Source organism: Anguilla rostrata, chromosome 6, assembly GCF_018555375.3.
Source record: "Anguilla rostrata isolate EN2019 chromosome 6, ASM1855537v3, whole genome shotgun sequence".
NCBI lineage: Eukaryota > Metazoa > Chordata > Actinopteri > Anguilliformes > Anguillidae > Anguilla > Anguilla rostrata.
Genome location: NC_057938.1, coordinates 56,169,376 through 56,189,544, shown reverse-complemented (window position 1 = coordinate 56,189,544; position 20,169 = coordinate 56,169,376). Strand labels below are relative to the sequence as shown.

Here is a 20,169-nt window from a genome sequence, read left to right as displayed (position 1 = left end):
AACTCAGCACAGTGATGAGTGAGGCAGCAGGGTGTGCTCAGTGGCAGTGCTGTAGCATGTCCGTACAGGACGGGGGCTCCAGCTGTGTAATTACACTGCTCCTGTGGAAGTGTGGGGGGGGGGCAGGTTCTGCTCAGGTACAGCGGGGGGGTGGGGGGTGGGGGGGCTCTGAGTTCCAGCCGTGTTTGCAAAATTACCCCCAAATAACAGAGCAGAGAGAGCAGCTCCAGCGGGCCCTGTAATTTCTGCTTTCAGATGAAATTCTTTATTTCGGGGTGAGGGTGGAGGGGGGGGGGAGCATTACTCAGGACAGTCCTGAGCACACAGTCCTGTGCATTAGGGCACGGCGCTGCTAGCCAGGGCAGCCTTGGCCACGGCGCGATCAGGGCCCAAAAACGCCCGTCGTGGTTCTCCCCCGAGCAGATCGCTTATTTCAGCTCCCGCCAACACCAGTGATAATTACACACGAGAGCTCTGAACGCTGAATCTGTGCACAGCGTTTCCAAACTGCCCGTTCCAGTCAGCTTTCCCCTGAGAGAGAATGCACATCTCTCCCCTCAACTCCACATCAGCGTCTAAAAGGCTTCTCCAACCTCACAGCCCCCTAAAATAACCAGCACACCTCATTCTGCAACCCGCCCCTCATTAAGACCTCAAACACACTTCCAAAAGTGCAATCTAAACGATGATGTCACAGCAGCTGGATGAACACAGGCTGGTGACGTGTGTGTGTAACCAGCGGCATATCAAACTGTAAGGGGTGGTAAAGTCACTGGAAAGTGTGTAATGTACAGGAAATGCACATTTAACAGGAACCCTCCAAGGCTCTCCGTTCTGTCCCAACCAGTGGTTTAAGAACCACTGCTCTGTGTGACAATCACCACTGGCCCTCATAAATGACCTAAAACACACACACACACACAAATGGTTCCTTTCCCACTCTCTCTCTCTCTCTCACACACACACACACGGACACACACTCACGGGGGCTATGGTGCCTTTCCCGTGATCTCTGTCTCACATACACACGCGCACACACGTCTCTCTCGTGCAGAGAATGAAGCTGGTTTCCACTGAAGGTCCAGATTAAATATCTTAGCTGAAGAACACACTCCAGAGACAGGCCCAGAAAGAAGATCCTGGTTTCCACCAAGTTCACAGACGAGGCAGTGGGGACACATCTGGGAGAGTTTTTCTGTAAGCCAGTGCAGATGCACACTATTCACAGCGCCTTGCAGTGTGCGCTCAACTGCCATTTCTGTGCAGAGAGAAGCTCCAGAAACGTGTGTGTGTGTGTGTGTGTGTGTGTGTGTGTGTGCAGTGAAAGACCACTACAGCTGCAGATTAAGCAGGGCTTATCCTCAGATTAAACAATGCTGGCATTGCTCACCTTAAATATTGGTAATATAGCTACATACAGTCTTTCCTGCCCCATAAAGTGAGCAGAGAGAGAAAGAGGCAGAGAGGACTGGAGACGCATGCGTATGCAAGCCATTCACATCAAAGCAAACTCTCCCATCGTGCTTTCTAGTATAAATTCCACTTTCACCAAACAGGAAGGCCATAGAGCCTGGAGCCTGTAACTAAAGCCTGCACCCAGGTCAGGCAACCCAGCGCAAAAAAGTCACACAGAAATCCATCCACCAGCAGAAGGACCCAGTTCTCTAGCCACTGCACTGCACTGCACTGCTGCAGTCTCTGAGACAGCGGACCGCTCTCTGGGAAAGCCCAGCGCCCCCTCCATACAGGGCCATAACCGCGAAACTCAGACACCTGTCCTGCGCACACACACGTGAGGAGCTAGCGGAGTAGCGGGGTTAGCCGCTGGCTGGCTGCCCGTGGCGGTCGCTGCTTTATGTCTGAGCTCCGCGGCGTGAACAGCCATGACGTTTCACAAGAAACAGACTGCACCAGGAGGGCACTGCATGTTTGCAATTAGTCAACACCAGTTACAGCTCTGCCCAATGGAAACTCCCCTCCCTCTGCCCCCTGCACCCGTACCCCCCTCCACCCCTCCGCCCCTACCCCCCTCCGCCCCCGCCCCCCCCCCACCCCCTGCCCCCTCCACCCCTCTGCGCCGGCTCCCTCCACCCCTCCGCCTCTGCCGCTGCCTCCTCCGCCCTGGTCCCCTCCACCCCCTCTGCCCCTGCCCCCTCCGCCCCTGGACGCACTTCCTCTCCGACGGCCTCTGAGTGAAAGGGAGCGCTTAGCTCGGCCACACCAGACACGTGATGCCGCCACGGCAACCCGCTAAAACTTTCCACAGCAGCTGGCCGGGCGGCGGCGGAGTCCCGCCACACGTGAGTCTGGTCCTGCTGCACCTGCCCGCGCTGCGCCACGCGTGATGATGTCATATCTGCGTCTCTGTTTCCACTGACCCTGTAAACATGCAAACCCAGCCTGCCCTTTTCCTCGCTCGCTCTCTCTCTCTCTCTCCCTCTCTCTCTGCCTTTCTCTCTCCCTCTCCCTGCCTCTCTCTCTCCTTCTCTCCCAGCCATACAACCTGCACAACCTTACAGCCTGCACAACACTCTACAGCCTGCACACAACTACAGCTGCACAGTCATATAGCCTGCACAACCTTACAGCCGCACAGCACAGTCATATAGCCTGCACAGCCATACAGCCTGCACAACCTTACAGCCTGCACAGCACAGCCAAGCAAGCAGTGTTTTTACAGCCTGCTGGGTTATGTGGATTGTTGCTTTCATAGCAGCTGCAGCACGCTGGGTTAAGTGGATTGCTGCTTTGGTAAAATGATGATATGCTGCTTCCTAACCTGGCTCCATAACCTGGATGCACCTGTGCCCCCATCTCCTAAAACACTGTTTTCTATGAGCGTGTGTGTGTGAGTGTGTGTGAGTGTGTGTGCATGAGAGTGTGTGTGTGTGTATGAGCGTGTATGAGCGTGTATGAGTGTGTGTGTGTGTAGGTTTTGTGGTATGGTGTGTGACTGTGGGTAGTGTGTGTGTGTATGAGCCGTGTGTGTGTGTAGTGTGTGTGTGTGTATGAGCGTGTGCCTCTCTCTCCAGGCTGGGAGAAGCGGAGCAGCAGCTCATAATCAGCCCTAATTTGTGGGTAGGTGGCAGAGCTCAGGTCCGCAGCACTAAAGCCAGGCTGTGTTTCACACTCCAGACCAGAGGAATGCAAACTCACTCACACACGCTGCAGCAGTCAGGGACTGCAGTTAGACACAGACGCAGCACACCGGACATGTCGGCTCAGAAAAGCGCAGATTGTAGAATGTAGAATGTGAACTTTGTTCCTGGTCCTGGCAGGACACAGGGTCTGCTGGTTTTTTTTGGTTTCGCCTCAATATCAGCAACCGATTCAGACCCAAGAAACCAGGTGAGGAGAGTTAACTGTGTAATAGTTAACTCACTGCTTTAACAGACCAATTAAGTGCAGTGTAACAACAAAAAGCAGCAGACCCTGCAACCCACCAGGACCAGGAATGAAGATCACTGATGCAGAGAACTGGAAAACATGCTTAAAACAGCAGTAGGGGTGGTGTGAATTATGACAATGAAGAATTGAGACAAGACAAGCAAGACAAACACAACTATCACTGCAAAACTAACACTGGCTTTGATTCAAACAACATTCATCTTCTTTCCTTCATGCAGATCTATAGATCACGGGAAAAGGCCAGCTTAACTGCTGTGGGGTAATTAGTCTCTAACCCAAAACCCTAAGCCTCACAAGCCTGGGAAATCCCATTGAGCAACACTTTGGGATTTTGTAAAAACTCAGCGCCTGTGTTGCTGGACGGTTTATCGAGCTCACAGCTCAGAAAGGGATTTCATCATCAGAGCAGGTCTTATCTGTTCTGCGCACTCAGCCAATAAGACCCCAGGGATGGACACACTGTCTGCTTTGCACAATAAAGGCGTGTCGCGCTCAGGAGCGTCGCTAGCTCTACCTGTACTGATCATGCAGCCCTGTAGAGCTCCCACAGCTTCATAACACATGGCACACAGGAGTAGCAGAGATATGATTGCTGTTGCTCCTGCTTTCACACTGACATTACTGTACTAGAGTAGTGCCAGGGTAGGGGTGGCCATTCTCATCCATAAAGGGCAAGGGGGGGTGACTTAAGCTGGGAAGCAGTAACGTAGCCATTACGATGGCCAGGCTTATGATGCCAAGTGGTACTCCCAGTCCTAACAGAGCCGCAGTGGCAGTATCCAGCCGGCACACGCCGTTTTTATTTGTGAATGTTTACGGACCACCTGGCCCACCTCTGCACTTCTGATCCGTTATTACCACCAGCTCTGAGTGCAGGGGATCAGACAGGCATGATCCCGGGGGTGGGGGGGGGATTCCCTCTCTCACTCCACGTCCACAAACGGAATCTATTACAACCGCCCCCCCCACCCTCCACATTCCCCACCAAAAAAAAACGTAGACGCGCCTACCCCAACTGTCATGAGCGCAAATTACAGCCTGCAGCTCAGGCCTGAACACCTCTCCCTGATATTCGCCCGTTTATCCACATTTTACAGACTTATTTTCAGTCCCTCCTCCCACCTCTCACTCTCAGGAGATCCCCAGCTGATGATAAAACCCGTCCTGATTGAGTTATTAAAACAGCCTTCACAAAAGAAGCATTCACTTTATGTACATAGAACAATGATCGCGCCATGTGAGATTTACATCCCATATGGGACAGTCATTATGGCGCACATCAGGGCTCTCGGTTAGCATGTTCTCCAAGGAGCACGTGTGCTCCTGAGCTGAAGAATCTGGGAGCATGCTAATGCATCACAATTAGTAGACGTGCTCCTGAATTATATTTCCAGTTGAGCACACACAATTTTTCAGGAGCAAATGCTCCTAAAATGGCTGCAGGGTAGATGCCAGCACACTCTAGTAGAGGAGTACAGAACCCATTCCCCTGAATCAAGGGGAAACCAGGGTTGCTGACTGTGTGCCTGAATCCCTGATGACATGCCCCGTCTGCCTAACACCTGAGAGAGAGCACGAGCACACGCACGCACACGCGTACCCGCACGCACGCACGCACGCACGCACGCACGCACACACGTCGTCTCTAAGGTGCAAAGGCACACGTGAACACCTGCACAATGATCTCAAGCTCCCGACCGTCTGAGAGGTGTATTTTACCCATTTTCACTGTTTTGGGGCTTGTTCAGGTAAAGATTTCAGACACACAGCGTGTCCTGAATGCAGTCTCTTTATGGTGCATGGAGTGAAATGTAGGCCAACAACTAGCTTGTAACCAACGAACATGGCAGCCGTTCGTAAACACAGGGCTGTATGAGGGAGATACTGCACCGGTACACAGCCCAGTGAGCCCTCTAAAAGCAGCTAGCTCACAGCTAGCTCACAGCTAGCTCACAGCTAGCTCACAGCTAGCTCACAGTGCTACAGCGGTTTTATGACGCAGTGCTCTGGCGCACTCTCACGCAGCACCAACGCCCAGGCTTGCGTAATCCACAGCGCGCGCAATTAACAGATCAGAGCATCTCATAATAACAAGGCTTATTTATGACACTGTAATTTGTCACAGCCTGACTCATTTTACAGCCTGGCCGTTTCAGCATCTGTATGTACGGCGAACGTGTGCGTTTATACACAAACGCATCCAGCAGAACTGAGACCGTCAAGGTCATCTCAGGTCGTTTCTGATCCGCCACCCCCGCCCTCGAGTATGCAGAATCGCTTTTTTTATTTTTATGAAACATCCCACATAAGAAAGATAAGTCACATCATGCTGAGCCTCCGGGTCACTCTGGAATAGTCATTTTGGAGTCCAGCCCACCCTCCACCCCCCGCCCCCCACCCCCCCCAACCCCCAACCACCACCCAAAATGTACACATGAAAGCTGTGTGATGTGTGTTTTGAGTGACTACACAGATGTCACATTTTCAAACATGCTGGATACAATTTCAATGAGACATCCAGAAAAGGAGAATGAGTACATTCCAAATTACTGAACCCACGCCCCCCCCCCCCCTCCTCAGGCCCCCCCTCCCCAGCCCCACCCTGCCACAGCATGGTCGGCGCTGGCACAGGGTCCAAACCCAACAGAATGAGCTCCTCTGGCAGAACAGCCTGTTTCAGAGGTGAAACACAGGGCACTCTCCAAATGTACGCCATCTTAAAAAAATAAACAAAAAAAAAAGAGACTCAAATCTGGAAATGGGATTTCATTCATTTCGTTCATTTGGCCAAAGAACCACCGACATTTTAAGACACTTTGCATACTGTCAAAGGAATCGGCACTGTGACTTAAACAATCTAACTGCTTTATGGTGTCTGCACGCTTTCCAGCAGACCACAGCCATGTGTATATTTAATAATATATCATGTGTTATTATATAGCTGCCTCTGGTATGTAATTACACTCTGTATGAAAACTAAACATGAGGAAAATTATAAGTTGTGTAAATTCTGAAAAGGCTTGAGCTGTCACACGTGTCCCTGACATCTGTCCCAAAGGACACTTCCCACCAGAGACCCTCAGCAATCCAGCCCAACACCACAGGTGGGTTTCTGCATTGAATATTTGTGAAAAAGAAGTGTTTTCCCCCATCCATGCGACACATACTCACGTACACCCACAGACGCTCACGCGCACGCACACACACACACACACCCACAAGCACAAACATGCACATGCCCACACACGCAGACACACACACACATCCAGGCACTGACACACACATCCAGACACACACACATTCTCCATCCCCTGCTGTCTGCAATTACCCCTCTCAACCTGCACTTTGCAGATGTAAACCCCTTGTTTTTTCCATTTACCATACAGGGAAGGAGAGGGGGAGAGAGAGAGAGAGAGAGGCGAAACAGAGGAGGGAGGAAAAGAGAAAAAGGATGAGAGTGGGAGGGAGGGAAAGAATGTAGTATTTGAAACAGGTTTGCAGCAAAGGCATGAATTTGGCCATTTCAGTTCAGACCTACCCAACTGGCCAAACTATAACCAAGATGTGCTTTTAAATAAAAAGTCGCAGAAGCAGCCAAAGACTTCAGAAAAGCAAATACCGTGGCCTGTGTAAGAGCGTACAGAACGGAAAAGTGACATAGGTAGTACAGAGCGGACAACGTCAAATATGTTATACTTTAACAAGCCGTTGGGTTTACAGAATATATATTTTTTAAAGATATATATTCTCCAATATGAAAAAAACATTCTAAATACAAAGTGAATGCTTTATTTCAGAAACAACATTAGATCATTAGCCCATAGCCTATACTGCACTGCAAAGTTCACAGTTCAACGTGGTTCAAGGGGCAGCCAAAGCTTCAAAAAGAAATACATGATAAAAATTATTATCAATACGGATCAACATGGCGGTAGTGCGGAAAATGGGTCCAAGTCGAATAAAAACCGAAGTTAACCTTTAAGAGTAGTCTAACTCAGTTATTATTTCTAGCTATCCGTTTACTCACCTTATCCTCCTGTGGGCGATTCTCTTGGTCTCCGTGGAAACAGACTTTGGCCTTCTTGTGGCTAGTAGCTGTAGCTCTGGGCGTTTTGATGGCGTTGGCCTTGCTCTTTATTTATCAAGCAGTTCTGTTTATTACTTTAAATATTATCTCAGGTTCACACTTCTCAGTAACAACACACCACCGTCATCTCTCACAGGACAATTTGTCTGTGTAACGTTAGCCTGTATAAACTACGCGATAACGTCATCGCCGATAGTTTAAAACAGTCCTGGAAATGTAATTGACATTCAATCGCGCATTTAAACGACTCCAAAGCCCCGAAAAAAAGAAACAACGTTAGAATTGTACAGAACGTCATTATAATTACTGTTAGCCAACAATATCTGGCTTTTTGTAACCAAGTACCTAGCTGAACCACCAACTTTCAAGTGCATGAATCTTGGGTAGCCCACTTTTTTAAAATTCCGGTTTACTGCGAATCAAAAATGTGATTGATTGGCTGATAGCCTAGGCTGCGGTTGATACCTGTCATTAGTGACGTATGGTCTTGTCACAGCTTGGGTGAGCGGCGTAGATGAGAGGAAAACAGTTGGGTTTTTAAATGCTTAAATTTAATTGAAGGGATTCCTTAACTGTCAACTTAAGGCAAGTTACGTTAACGCTTTATCTTTAGGCTACCTGAGATATTTCCCCAATAAACAGTTGTAATAGTTTGAAATAATAAAGAGCTATCTGTAACTTAAGTGTGTCGAAGAACATTTTAAAACGAACAAAGATGGACGACGGTGCGTGAGGAAACTTATAGGCTAACTCTCCTGATCGATATTAATGAACCTGGGAGATGAGCTGAGATTGTAGAGCTTATAAAAAGTAGGTAATCAGTAAACACTGTCAAGAATATGGCCTACCTTAGACCACATTGGAAGCAATCTGACACAACTGTCTCAAAACTTGTGCATTTATATGACTATGATGTTTGCACTTCACTCGTGAATGTTTGTTATTTAATAAAGCATACCGTGTATTTTTTTCACAACATTCCGTTTTTATTGTATAAGTAATCCTTAATGTTTGTGCTATAATGTCTGTGCTACAAAGTGTTTGACCTTACTAGCACCAGTGCTACTGGCAAACAAAGTTAATATACAGCCCTGACACCTGTGTGGCAACTCACATTCACACTTCCAACAACTGACACATAATGTACAAATTGTCCGCAGAATGATGACTTCTACTTCTTCTTTCTGTTATCCGTTTAAAAACAAACACCTTAACAATCATGAAACAAGAATAAATATGTGATATTTTTAAAAGCCTGGATAAGAAAAATTGTCCTCATTCCTCCAACCCCCTAATCAATACTTCAGGAATCTCCTGGACTGGTCCTCCAGACTGGATTATGTGGATTTATATGTCTGGGTTCAATTAAGAGTTTAAATAATTGCACTGCCAACATTCATAAGGAATTGTGGTGAAATGCTTTCAGAGTTAATGCTTGAACCTAAATCTGATATTTAATCCACTTCCCCTTTGGCTGCCCCGAACCTCCCTACAGTCTCCAACAAGCAGCGCTAGATTTTTTTTCGTTTTGTTTTGTTTTTTCTTTTTGCAAATTACCATTGTGATAAAGGCATGCCTAGAAAATGCATCTGATTACAGAAAAACCGCTGCAGGCCTGGCAGCGCTAGCAGCCAGTCGTGAGCCGACCAGCCTGGATGAAAGGCGAGAAAGGAGATTATGTGTCTCAGCATGACAGCCTGCAACGACCACAGCCACACACGTCACTGTTTGACTTATCAAGCGCAGTCCTCTACTGTCTGCCAGCTCCCTCTCACAACTTGGGTTTGTGTGTGTGTGTGTGTGTGTGTGTGTATGAGTTTGTCTGCGGGTGTCTGTCTGTGTGTCAGCATTTTTAGGCATTTGGCCTGATAAACTGGAGCTACAGTGCTCGACAAGTCACTGCAGACAGAGACACTCAACTTTTAGTGCAGTGTATCATACTGTGTTCTGCAGTGCTCAAAGCTGATGGAACAGGCACAAACGTCACTTTCTTTCCCAAAAACCAGTCATCCAGTTAGGCCCCTGTGTTCTGCAGCTTCAGTCTTCAAAGGCTGAGGTTGTGTTACACAGGCAGCAGGAGAACACGTCACTTTCTGTATCCCAAATAACCCAGAGAAAACGACTCGAATATTTATGAGCAGTGCCAAACGGTCCTTCTGTCCGAGTCCACGGCCTCCTCTTTCTCCCACTGTCTGGAGAAAGTGTAAGACTCTTGTCATATGTGTAAAGGCCAAGCCGTTACAATGGCCTGTGTGTCTGTTCAGTGCACACAAACTGAGTGGTAAAGGTGAGGGTGATGTGGTTAAAAGTGTAAGAATGGTCCATGAGCCGGTGGGGTTACCAGGATTTTCTTTATGGGTAGTGCGGGTGCCAGAGGGCACAGACTAGAATTGGGGGACACTCAAGTGCTAACGTTGAAATTAAGCCAATGACGATGAGCTATTTTAGGTGGAAAAACATAAGTGGCAACTGGCATGGCCAATAAAATTCCAGAAGTGCCCAATGCCACCCCATGGACATGACCCTGCCATGACGACAGGTACAAAGAGAATTTTGTATTTCTTTTTTGTGACACATTCATGTTACGTATAAACTGCACAAGGCTGCTTAAAAACTAAAACTGTCTAAAACGTCAATTTTAACGTGTGTAAAATAAGGATAAAGTGCACTGTGGTCACCATGAACACAGCCTCCTTGTGGGTACCTAATCTGATTTGCTTCATTTACTTGTTTGCAAGACCTGTATTGTTGGACCACTGTAAGTATATAATCCCCCCAGCCACCCAAATGAATGGAAAACCATGAGCTGAATATTTGCTCTGAATAAGTACATTTCCTCATGTTTAATTATGCTTGGCACGGGAACTGGTGCAGACAGGACTGTCATTTCCTAAATGATGGGTGTACATTTGAAAATGAAGATACCTTATGTTTGTGTCTTTCCTCTTCAATTTTTTTTATCAAAAACAAACCAATTAATGTTCTCAGATCTATCACTGAAAGAAAACAATTTTAAGGAACATTAAAATCAATTACATTTCTACCATTCTGGTCAAAAGAGTTCAGAGTCTATATTTCCGTACGATTACACATAAATACAACATAACTTATTTACAAAAACAAAGTGGTTATAATAGAAATAAATACAAAATAAAAATCTGAGCATTATACTTCATGTGTGGTATTGCACCCATTTAAAAAAATTTACATCAGAAATACATTTTGAATCCAAAAAAAGGATTAATTCCTCTAAATAGAATATTTATTTTCCTGACACTTAAGTAGACATAAATATATCCATATATAACTTTTTTCGGTCGAAATAACTGTTTAGATTGCATGTCTTTGATATAAATAAAAATCTTCATTGTGAGAGAGGGAGTGGGGAGGAGAGGAAAGGGGGCGGAGTTCACCGGCAGCCACACCCCTCCACCACCATGTCCTGGTAGTTTTTGAGGATGACCTTCTCGTACTCGTCCAGGTAAAGCAGGCAGATGGGGCTGAGCTGGGTGGGCACGCAGCAGGCCCGGGGGATGTTGGTGTTGACCGAGTTGACCAGGTTCTGCACGATGGCGTGGTTGGTGGAGTTGAGGTGGTCGGCCAGCGGGAAGGGGCACTCTCCGTGGCAGTAGAAGGCCTGGTAGCCGGGCGGCGCCACGATCCACTCGTTCCAGCCCACGTCGCTGAAGTCCACGTACAGCGGGTGCCGGCGACAGTTGGCCCGCTGCTTCTTCCGCGGTTTGGCGCGCGCCTGCCGCTTCTCGCGACGCCGCAGGGCGTGGCCCTTGCCGTCGTGCCCGAAAGTCACCAGCAGGGGGCGCGCCTGCGGCCAGGTGTCCTCGTCCCCGTGCAGGGACCTGCTGACCCTCACGTGCCTCCGCCCCTGCCCCTCCCCTTCCGCCCCCCCGCCCAGGTGCTCCACCTCCACCGCCAGGCCGTGATTGGCCCCGCCGTCGGCGGTCCATCGGGCCAGCGCCGGGCTGACGTCGAAGCTCTCCCACTCGCTCTGTCCCTCCCGCACCAGCCGCGTGTCCAGGAGCCGCGCCATTGGCTCCTCGTCCCGGGAAGGGGCGGGCCTAAAGATCTCGTAGATGTTGATGCGGTGCAGGCCGGCGCTGCTGTTGGCGGCGGCGGCGGCGGAGTCCGACGTCGCCCCGTCCCGGAAGATCCGGAGCTCTGCGGAGGTGACGAGCTCCTCCCCAGGGATGGAGGTGATGTTGAAGAGGAAGCGCTGTGTGGTCTTCCCCTCCAGGCTGCTCAGCACCTCCATAGACTCTGTGGGGCGGGACACAAGAAACAAGTTAGTGCTGGTCAGCATCTCCTCCTCAGCCAGCCACCGATATTCGCTAATGTTAGCTAACATTCAGAAACTGTTAGCTAACTTAAATTGTGTAACTAACAGGCTGTTATACCACCATTCAGAAAAACCATCAATGTTTTACACCTTCAGAAGTCTGTTTTGATAGAAACTTGGCCAGGATTAAATTAAAATTTGACTTTTCAACATTTGCCAATTCAAGAATCTTTTTTTGACCTAGACAAATGCGATTTTGGTGACTGTGCTGACACCACTATAATTACATTTAACTGAAGGCCAGTTTAATCAAGACCACTTTCTTGCACCGCCTTCTCATGGGCCGATTGTAAAATAGCCACACATAACAGTTTATTATGGGTAACAGTGCAGTATAGCATTGGGGCAGCTTTCAGTGGCAGACCAATGGCAGACTGATGACATCACAGGCTGATGACATCCCATGAGTTCTGTCACCATAACTCCAGTTGCTAATGTGTCATTAATGTTCCTAAGTTTGATTGATTGATTGACAGATCAAGGCTAAGAGATAATGTGCTCTGTGTCAGGTTGGTGGCAGTTACTGACAGAGCACTAACACTGTTACTGTCACTGCAGATGTACTGTGCATCGCAAAACGAATTCCAGAGTGCAGACACACTTCAGGCTGTGTAAATCACACTGAGGAAAGGTTTATGGCATTACAGCTGGGTGTGCACCAGAACACGCGTGTGTTTCACAACACGCATGTGTTTCAGAGGGAGTGCCCCTCCCCCTCCCTGTCTGGGGAGCGTTTCTAGCATGGAGTCTGGGTCGGTGGCTGTGATTGGATGAATGATTTACAGTAGCTTGTTGGTCAAAAATTCCTATTAGCTGTTCTCTTCCATCACTGTATGTACTGGACAGATTTCATCTTTTAGTAGCAAGTATTGCCTGCAATAATTGGGGGATATGGGGGATCTTGAAATATGCTGATGTGAATAAGTACACATTGGCTCCTTGTGTGCCTCTGTTTTCTTATTTCATTGTGAAATTTTCTTAACTGAAATACCATTTGAGGTCTGACTGCGTCATTCTGTAATTTTTAGATTTTTGCATATCACACCATAACCCAAGCCTGGGTGCAGCAGGCTCATACTGAAATAGAGTGCTTAAAGATCTCCATTCTATACATGCGGAGGTGTATGAATTAACAAGCGTGTTCTTAATCACAGACATTAGGAACATGGACGGGGAGTCCTGTGATTTTGCTCCTTGTCGTGCCATTCGCCAAAGAGCACTTTGGCTAAAATGAAATAAAAGGATTTGGGAAATTCCGTTTTCTGAGCCACCAATTCTCTCCTGCACAAGGCACCTTTCTCCTTCCCTCCCTGCTTGCTCCCCCTCTCTCTCACTCCATCTCTCTCTCTTTCCGCCTTCCTCACCCCCCCCCCCCCCCATAAGAAATCCGTCTTACTGCAGAGTTGCGCTTAGAACATGTTCAAGCTTGCCCCAGCCTCGTAAACGGCAGATATGGAAAAATCGCCATCCTAAATTTCTGTTTGCAGTGATGGCAGGCTAACGGTCGGCTAACGGCTGTAGCTGTGCTGTATCCAGCCACACACTGCAGTAATTTACTGGCTAACCGTTCAGGTTTTAGTGTTTTCACAGGAAAGCACACAGTGTGCTGTTGCTATCTTTGTCAGACATCATGCATGGCAATATTCTCCTGCAGCTTAAAGAAACACACAAAAGAATTTGCCGCTGATTACTTTTAAATTGCAAACATTCTGACACAAATTCCTTTTAACGCGATGTGCGAAGTTCTGGTGGATTCCATTAAGGACTCTCTGTGGCATGTCTCAAGATTAATCTCCTGTTGTTCAAAAGCACCATTTTAAGTGTGTCTTAAATGTGAAATCAAAACTATTTTTGCGGGAAGCTGAGGCAAAGTGTAAGTAAATCTATCCAATCGCCTAAGCAGAGCATGCTCTAAGAGATATATACACAGGAGCCATATAAAAGAATAATTTATAGAAAGACTTTCCCACACCATTAGCATTTAATTCCCTCTGTTTATTTTGAGTGCATTTATAGGGCAAACAAACATTGAACTTACTATTCAGGCCAATCCTTTAGAGTAGACATTAAATGTAACTATAAACACAAAAAACCTTTAATTTGCTATTTTTAATGAGAAATAGTTCATGTGACAGGCAACCACTGACAGCAGCTGTGTTTTCAAAAGTACATGATTACATAACTGGACAGTGCTAAAGTTTTAGACCGTTTTTGATTAAAACTATCGAATGCACTTGTCTGGTACAGAGGTATTTAAGTGCGGTTCAATGTTATATGGAAACTGGCAATGCAAATGACACAGCAACAATCAAAAAGGAGAAAGTGCTGGAAAGAGAGTTGACGCTCTTATGCGGCAATGTGCCAATACTGCCACTGGGTGTCACTAAAGTTCACTACTTTACTGCTATTCGGAAATTTTCTATCACTCGTCCTCAAAGACAAATAATGACATCAGTGGTAACCATGTTCCTAGAGATCTACCCTCATGTAAGTTTTCACTGAATCCCTAACAAAGCACCCCTCATTTAACAGCTAGAGATCTTTGTTGACCTGGTAATTAGTAGAGTCAGGCGTGCCAAACTAGGGTCGAAATGAAAACCTACCTGATGGTAGATCTCCAGGAACAAGATAGGCTATCAATGAATTACATCGTTCCTTTCTTTATTTGCGTCCACATCCAGGTTCTTTGCGTATGTGTTGCCCAGGTAAATAATAAATAACAGACCTGTGTTAATTGGGCAGTTTACATGAGAGTTACCTGTAACAGTTGCGCTGGTCGGCCCATTTTGCTACAGCGTCATCTGAATGGAACGCAAGTTTTTTTTTATCACGTTCGCTGTCCTCGTAAAACCCTGACTCCGCTGGACCGCCGCGTGTCCACAAGGTTATGGTGAAATCTCCAAATACGGAGTTACCTCCAGCGAGCCATCAAGGCCCAAATAGCGTAATAATACTTTATGGGAGAGCCCGAGTATGCGCAGTTAACACACAGTGCCACTTAAGTGACACAGTCACACTCGGTTCCGGTTGCGTCAGCAGGAATGTTCAGACAGGTACATCACGCCACTTTGGGGGGTTTTGGCCATTAGTCTGTCTAGCGAACGAACCGTATCATGGATGAGACATTCACTGGTTAGTTGTACTCGGTCATTGAGGCGAAATTTTCCACGGAAGTCTTTGGCTTGGTGGAGGAGGGGGGGGCGGTCACGCTTTTGTACGGAATATATTCAGGTTGTACAGAATATCACAAATCCGCCATTAATATATTTATACACAAACCAAGAATAACCATCCTGCCCCTTTTGCTTCTGTATAGCGAATCGTCCCTCTTGTTTTAATTTTAAACTGAACTTTTTGAAAATTTTCTTGAATAAGTTACTAGAAGTGTCCAAACAGGTGTTACGACAAACTTTCCTACTTTTCGAAGCAAAATTTCCTTCAATGATTTATACATTAAAACATTTCATATACCATTCAGAGCACAGTGAATTACCCTGTCTTTTCCCCAAGAGTTCTGTCGCTTAGCCTACAATGCGCTCCTGTTCTCGGTTTGAAAATAAGGTTAAGGGATATGTTGGAAGGAGATACAGAGCAGGAGCGTGCCGCTGGTCACGGGGGCCCAGCACCGTGCTACCCGGGTGGCGCGTGTGAAGACAGCCGGCGTGCTGCGCGTGCAGGTTCACCATTTCTCACCAAGCGCACGTGCTCGAATGACAACGCGCATCGCAACCGCGTGATAGGTTTATGTTGAAGTAAATAAGAAGAAAGCATTCACAGTAAAAGGTGTCACAACAGTCACTTGGTCTGAGATATTGTCTACGCAAATGTTGTTCACTACATGGCAAACTGCGTAAAGCTGACCTGCCTGCGCAATCTATCACCAGCTCTTTAAAAGTTATGTTCATTGATTTGAGTTGAGGTCTTATAGTTTTCATATTAATGGAAATCTGCTGATGTTGCTGAATGTGTAATGACTGAAAATATTGTTTGTGAAGTGTTCAATGTATTATAATTTCTGTGATATTATTAGGACATTTTTATAAATTAAAAGGACGCGCAATTTTTTTTAAATCTTCTTCAGCAAATCCCAGCAGAGATTTGTGGTCGCGCTCGTGCTCTGGCTCTGACCGCGCGGCCAGGGTTCTGAAAAGCTTTCTTGAGGTTGCCTGGATATTAGTACATACAATGTTCCTCGATTTATATTCCCTACAGCCTACATTCCACATGCCCGTTGTTCTGTGGAGAAAAAGGCCTTCACATACCACATTATAAATGTCAATTACTTGGCTAATGATGATCTGACTTCGTATTTCAGCTGTAATTTGATTATAAAGCATTTGCCACATAACACTCATATTTGGCCTTTAATGATGAATAGACAAGTTGCGTAAAATCAACAAGTAACGGAACCCTAATCGTTCATGCGTGAAATGTAGATCATTTATTTAAGTTCAGGGTTAAGTAAATATACACGTCAGATCTTTTGAGGGAAATGATCGGAAATTATTGGTTTTTTCTACAGTCTGCCAGTCATCATGCAGCGTAATTGGACTTGAAGACACTTGAAATGTGGGACCTGTCGGGAGGACTTGTCGGGAGGACTTACCTTCGTGGTGAAAACTCCTAATTGTGTTGGCTCTGCTCGCGGCGAAATCTGAACGCTTCGCCGCGGAGTTCCCGCCGAGGCTCTGGTCCGCATTCCCCGCGTGCCAATGGTAAAGGTCCAGCATGTATTGTGGTATCACCGCGAGTTTGCTCGGGGTCGGCCTCCGCTTCAGTCCGAACATATTGAGGAGACGAAGTTCAAACTCGCCGAGGAAGCGGTCCGACTGCTCTGGGCTCTGTCCGGCCATCTCGCCGTACTTCCGTCGGCCCGCCTCGGGAATCAGTCCGGTCGAACGCCCGAACAGCACCTGACAGATCAGCAGTACCATGAGAACACGGATCCCGGCGACCATGATCAATCTGTTTCTGAAGAGAGCAGAAACTAGGTGTCAGTACTCAGGTGTCGCTATTCCATGCGAAACTACTGCCATGAGAGGTCTGGTTCGTTCACTCTGAGATGTAGCCACGAGGACTGTATTCTTCTATAGGAAGAGTTTAATGCAGGGGGATTAAAAGGATGATTGGGCACTTTGAAGTTAAGAACAAAAACTCCTGGAAATAAAACACCGCCGGCTGAAAAAACAGCAACGCCAAACTGATTGGAACATTACAAAGCGACAGGAGATAACGCACCCAATAAAATAATACCCCAGAATTAGACGCGAATGTCATCAATTAAAAAATATATATCGGGAATTAAAACCAAAGAACTTTGTCTTTAAAAAAGTGGGTAGATCTCCTCGTAAATTGAATAATTACGAGGAGATGCTGGAATGGTAGACAGACACCTATGAGACCTTATGACTTTAAAAATACGGGAACTGTGAAAGATGAAGAAAAAAAAGACAATGGAGAGGGCCACACGTGTGTGGGTCCAGAGGCCGTGACGTTAGGGTGTTGTGTCTGAAATAAGATTAGATCATAGAGTTACGGAGAGGCAGTCTCGCAGGTGTTAAATCTAAAGCGCTTCCGCGGCCGGCTGAAATCAAAGGCACACAAAAGCATCGACAGCTACCTTAAAGAACCACTTTGAAACTCTTTCAAACGGGTCCATTGGGACGCATGCGACACGCGCACAACGATTAGACGTTATCTTTCTTACGTCCAAAAAAAAATGCACTAATTTGGACGGTCATCCAAACGCGCCAAGTCAAGACGTTTAGGAAGTGCTCGGTAGCCTACATGCGTCTTCCTTAAATCTCCCCCGAGCCACCTCCTCTAGTCGAAAAGACGTTTTCTTTACAAATAAAAATGTTCATCATAAAGTCTAGGTGAAAATTAAACTCGCCTTTTAAATCACGAGGCAGAAAGTAGATGGTTTGGCGTTTCGCGTATCTCCATTGCGGATCCGAGGTGTTGCGCACCAGTAAACACGGTGGTAATTAAACCTACAGTTTACCTAAGAGGAAGAGGTCTGCCCGCTCGCTGTTCCTGCTTTGTAGTCCGAAACGTTTCCACATCAGTTCGCCTCGTTCCACACAGAAATCCTGCGGCGCACAGAGAACGTCCACCGCACGGCCCGCCTCTGCCTCCGCATATTCTCCGCAGCTGTGGAGCCCGTGGAACCAAGTAGGAACGAAGTTTTGTTGATGCGAAAATATCACTTGAGATAGCCCGTGGAAAAAAAGCGCTGGCAGGCAGCACGGATCTTGGTTTTCTGTGCCTGCGCTGGACGTTTGGAAAAACCCAGAGGTGAAGGCGAGTTTTGGGCGAGTTTCACAGCGGTATACACTGCCATTCGCTTGATTCCATAACTGCCAGGAGTTTTAAAGTGTCTGTCCTGAACACCGCACGACGATTCCGTACTTTTGATTGCAGCCTTCTCTTTCCCCCAGACGAGTACTTTTGTTGCCGGGTGATGTCACTGACGCAGAACTGTCAGTCATAAGCAGCGGCAAAAGCACCTCCTGCCCTAATCAACCTCCTTTCTCTGACGGCCACTGCCTGCGCGTTCTTAACATATTTTAAAACTCATTTAATTCTACTGCTGCCAACGCAAAGGTGTGTCTGTCTGTGTGTGTTAATACGTAAACCGGAACATGCATAAATACAATAGAGCCTACTCGCAACTTTGGGGCAAAGTTTCCGATTCATAATCTGCTGCCCTAGCCTATATTTATGTGCATGCTGAAAGAAATGAAGTATTGTTAAAAATAAATCCCTATTTTTTTTTACATGTGACATACGAGGTACTTTATTATTATTTTAAAATTCCAGTATACACAGTTCATCTATGTACAGGTCAGCCAAATGCTGATTAATTATTCCGAGTCATTCCACAATAAAGTAGAAATGCTGTAGTTTTTAATTTGATTGCATCAGCGTGAAAGGGAAAGGGTTGCAGCGTGCATACCTTAACCGTGATACAATGCGGGGATTAAGCGCAGGGAGGGAAAGCGCGTTTGATTACAATACTGCCAGAGATCTAATCGGATATTGGTTAGAGTTAGAGCGGTTGCAGAGCGCCAACGTGTGGAGAGAAGGGGGAACGCAAGGAGACTGCACAAAGGCTCATTGTACGCGGAGGAACAGTGCGCTTATTTGCGCCGTTGACATAAATCCGATTATCACTTACACTGCTACAAACTGGGAGGGTTTCCTCTATTTTTATGTGCGACGTTAGAGAGGTAACTGCTGTTTGGAGACTGCAGTTTGGTTTGATTTATTATACCGACAATGAAATTAGGCTGCTACTTTCGCACAGCTGTAATGAACTCAGCGCACTATGTAAAACATAATAATGCAGTTTTGAAAAGCAGCCGTGAGAAAATGATTGACTCCAAAGCATATAAATACCATTAGGCGTCCAATATTGCCCTCGCCAAAACGCATTTGCAGTCTCCAAACGCAAAGTCCACAGTTCTGCTCACATTTCTCTTGCAGATTGTGGTGTGAGATGTTAATATATTTTGTTGAAAAGCACTTCACTCATTTATTTTTATTGAGGGTCTTTCAAAACCTAATATTAAAATATTGCGCCTGAGGCATCAGATGCTCAGCGTGAAAATAAACAGCCACGTACAACGCTTTGCACAAATGAATTGCAATTTACAAAAGTTAAATCTATCTTTGTATTGTATTCACAGGCCTGTTATAATGTGGTTTTACCATGCATCCGTGATATGTAGCTGATAAACTCCTGAATATGTACAGCAACAGATAATATGATTTACAGCGTAAAATAGGCAATAACTGGTTGATATGGTGTAGCAATGTCTCACTAAATCATAGCAGAGAGGAAACAGTGTGTGACCTTTGACCTACACGTGCTAGTATGCTCTTGGTGAGTATATCACTACCATGGATGACAGCTATATTGTTAGCATTCATGTGTGTAAACCAGATGTTGGACTGCATGCTAAACGACTGCGCATCCTTCCAGAGAAACAGCAAATGCACAGCTGAGCTGGAGAATTCCACCTGAGCAGTGCCCAGGTAAGTGCTGCAATTCACCTGAGCAGTACCCAGGTAAGTGTCGAGCTTCACCTGAGCAGTACCCAGGTAAGTGTCGAGCTTCACCTGAGCAGTACCCAGATTAGTGCTGCACTTCACAGGAGCAGTGCCCAGGCGTCACACTTCACCTGAGCAGTACCCAGACTATACACAATAGAAATGGACTAAATTGAAATGAGTTTTTGGATCTCCCAAAACAGTGCCCCCCCCCCCCAACACACACACACATCCGTAAAAAAAAAGAAAATCCTTACTGTTTACA

General features: G+C 46.6%; 1 protein-coding gene and 1 long non-coding RNA gene across 4 annotated transcripts in view; both read right to left on the bottom strand.

The window, feature by feature from the left end:
* LOC135257725 (uncharacterized) overlaps nt 1–7,962 on the bottom strand; it is a 22,987-nt gene extending 15,025 nt beyond the window's left edge. Inside the window, exon 1 of the long non-coding RNA XR_010330718.1 lies at nt 7,436–7,962. This is a non-coding gene — a long non-coding RNA (uncharacterized LOC135257725). The remainder of the gene's footprint in view (nt 1–7,435) is intronic.
* Nucleotides 7,963–9,932: 1,970 nt separating this feature from the next.
* Nucleotides 9,933–18,158, bottom strand: bmp2b (bone morphogenetic protein 2b). Of its 3 annotated transcripts, none has more exons than XM_064340772.1 (3): nt 17,854–18,158; nt 16,456–16,820; nt 9,933–11,770 (listed from the first exon to the last, which is right to left on the bottom strand). In XM_064340772.1, exons 2-3 carry the CDS (start codon nt 16,805–16,807, stop codon nt 10,905–10,907), a joined length of 1,218 nt encoding a protein of 405 aa, XP_064196842.1. In that variant the 5' UTR covers nt 16,808–16,820; nt 17,854–18,158; the 3' UTR covers nt 9,933–10,904. The 3 variants fall into 3 exon arrangements, with proteins under 3 accessions (XP_064196842.1, XP_064196841.1, XP_064196840.1); XM_064340771.1 differs by having other exon boundaries at nt 16,456–16,762; nt 17,854–17,979; XM_064340770.1 differs by having other exon boundaries at nt 16,456–17,991.
* Nucleotides 18,159–20,169: the final 2,011 nt, after the last annotated feature.

Coding starts and splice junctions, on each gene's coding strand:
- bmp2b (XM_064340772.1), bottom strand. CDS start 16,807: ATGGTCGCCGGGATCCGTGTTCTCATGGTACTGCTGATCTGTCAGGTG. Junction 11,771..16,455: donor TAGGAGTTTTCACCACGAAG/GTAAGTCCTCCC, acceptor CCCGCCCCACAG/AGTCTATGGAGGTGCTGAGC.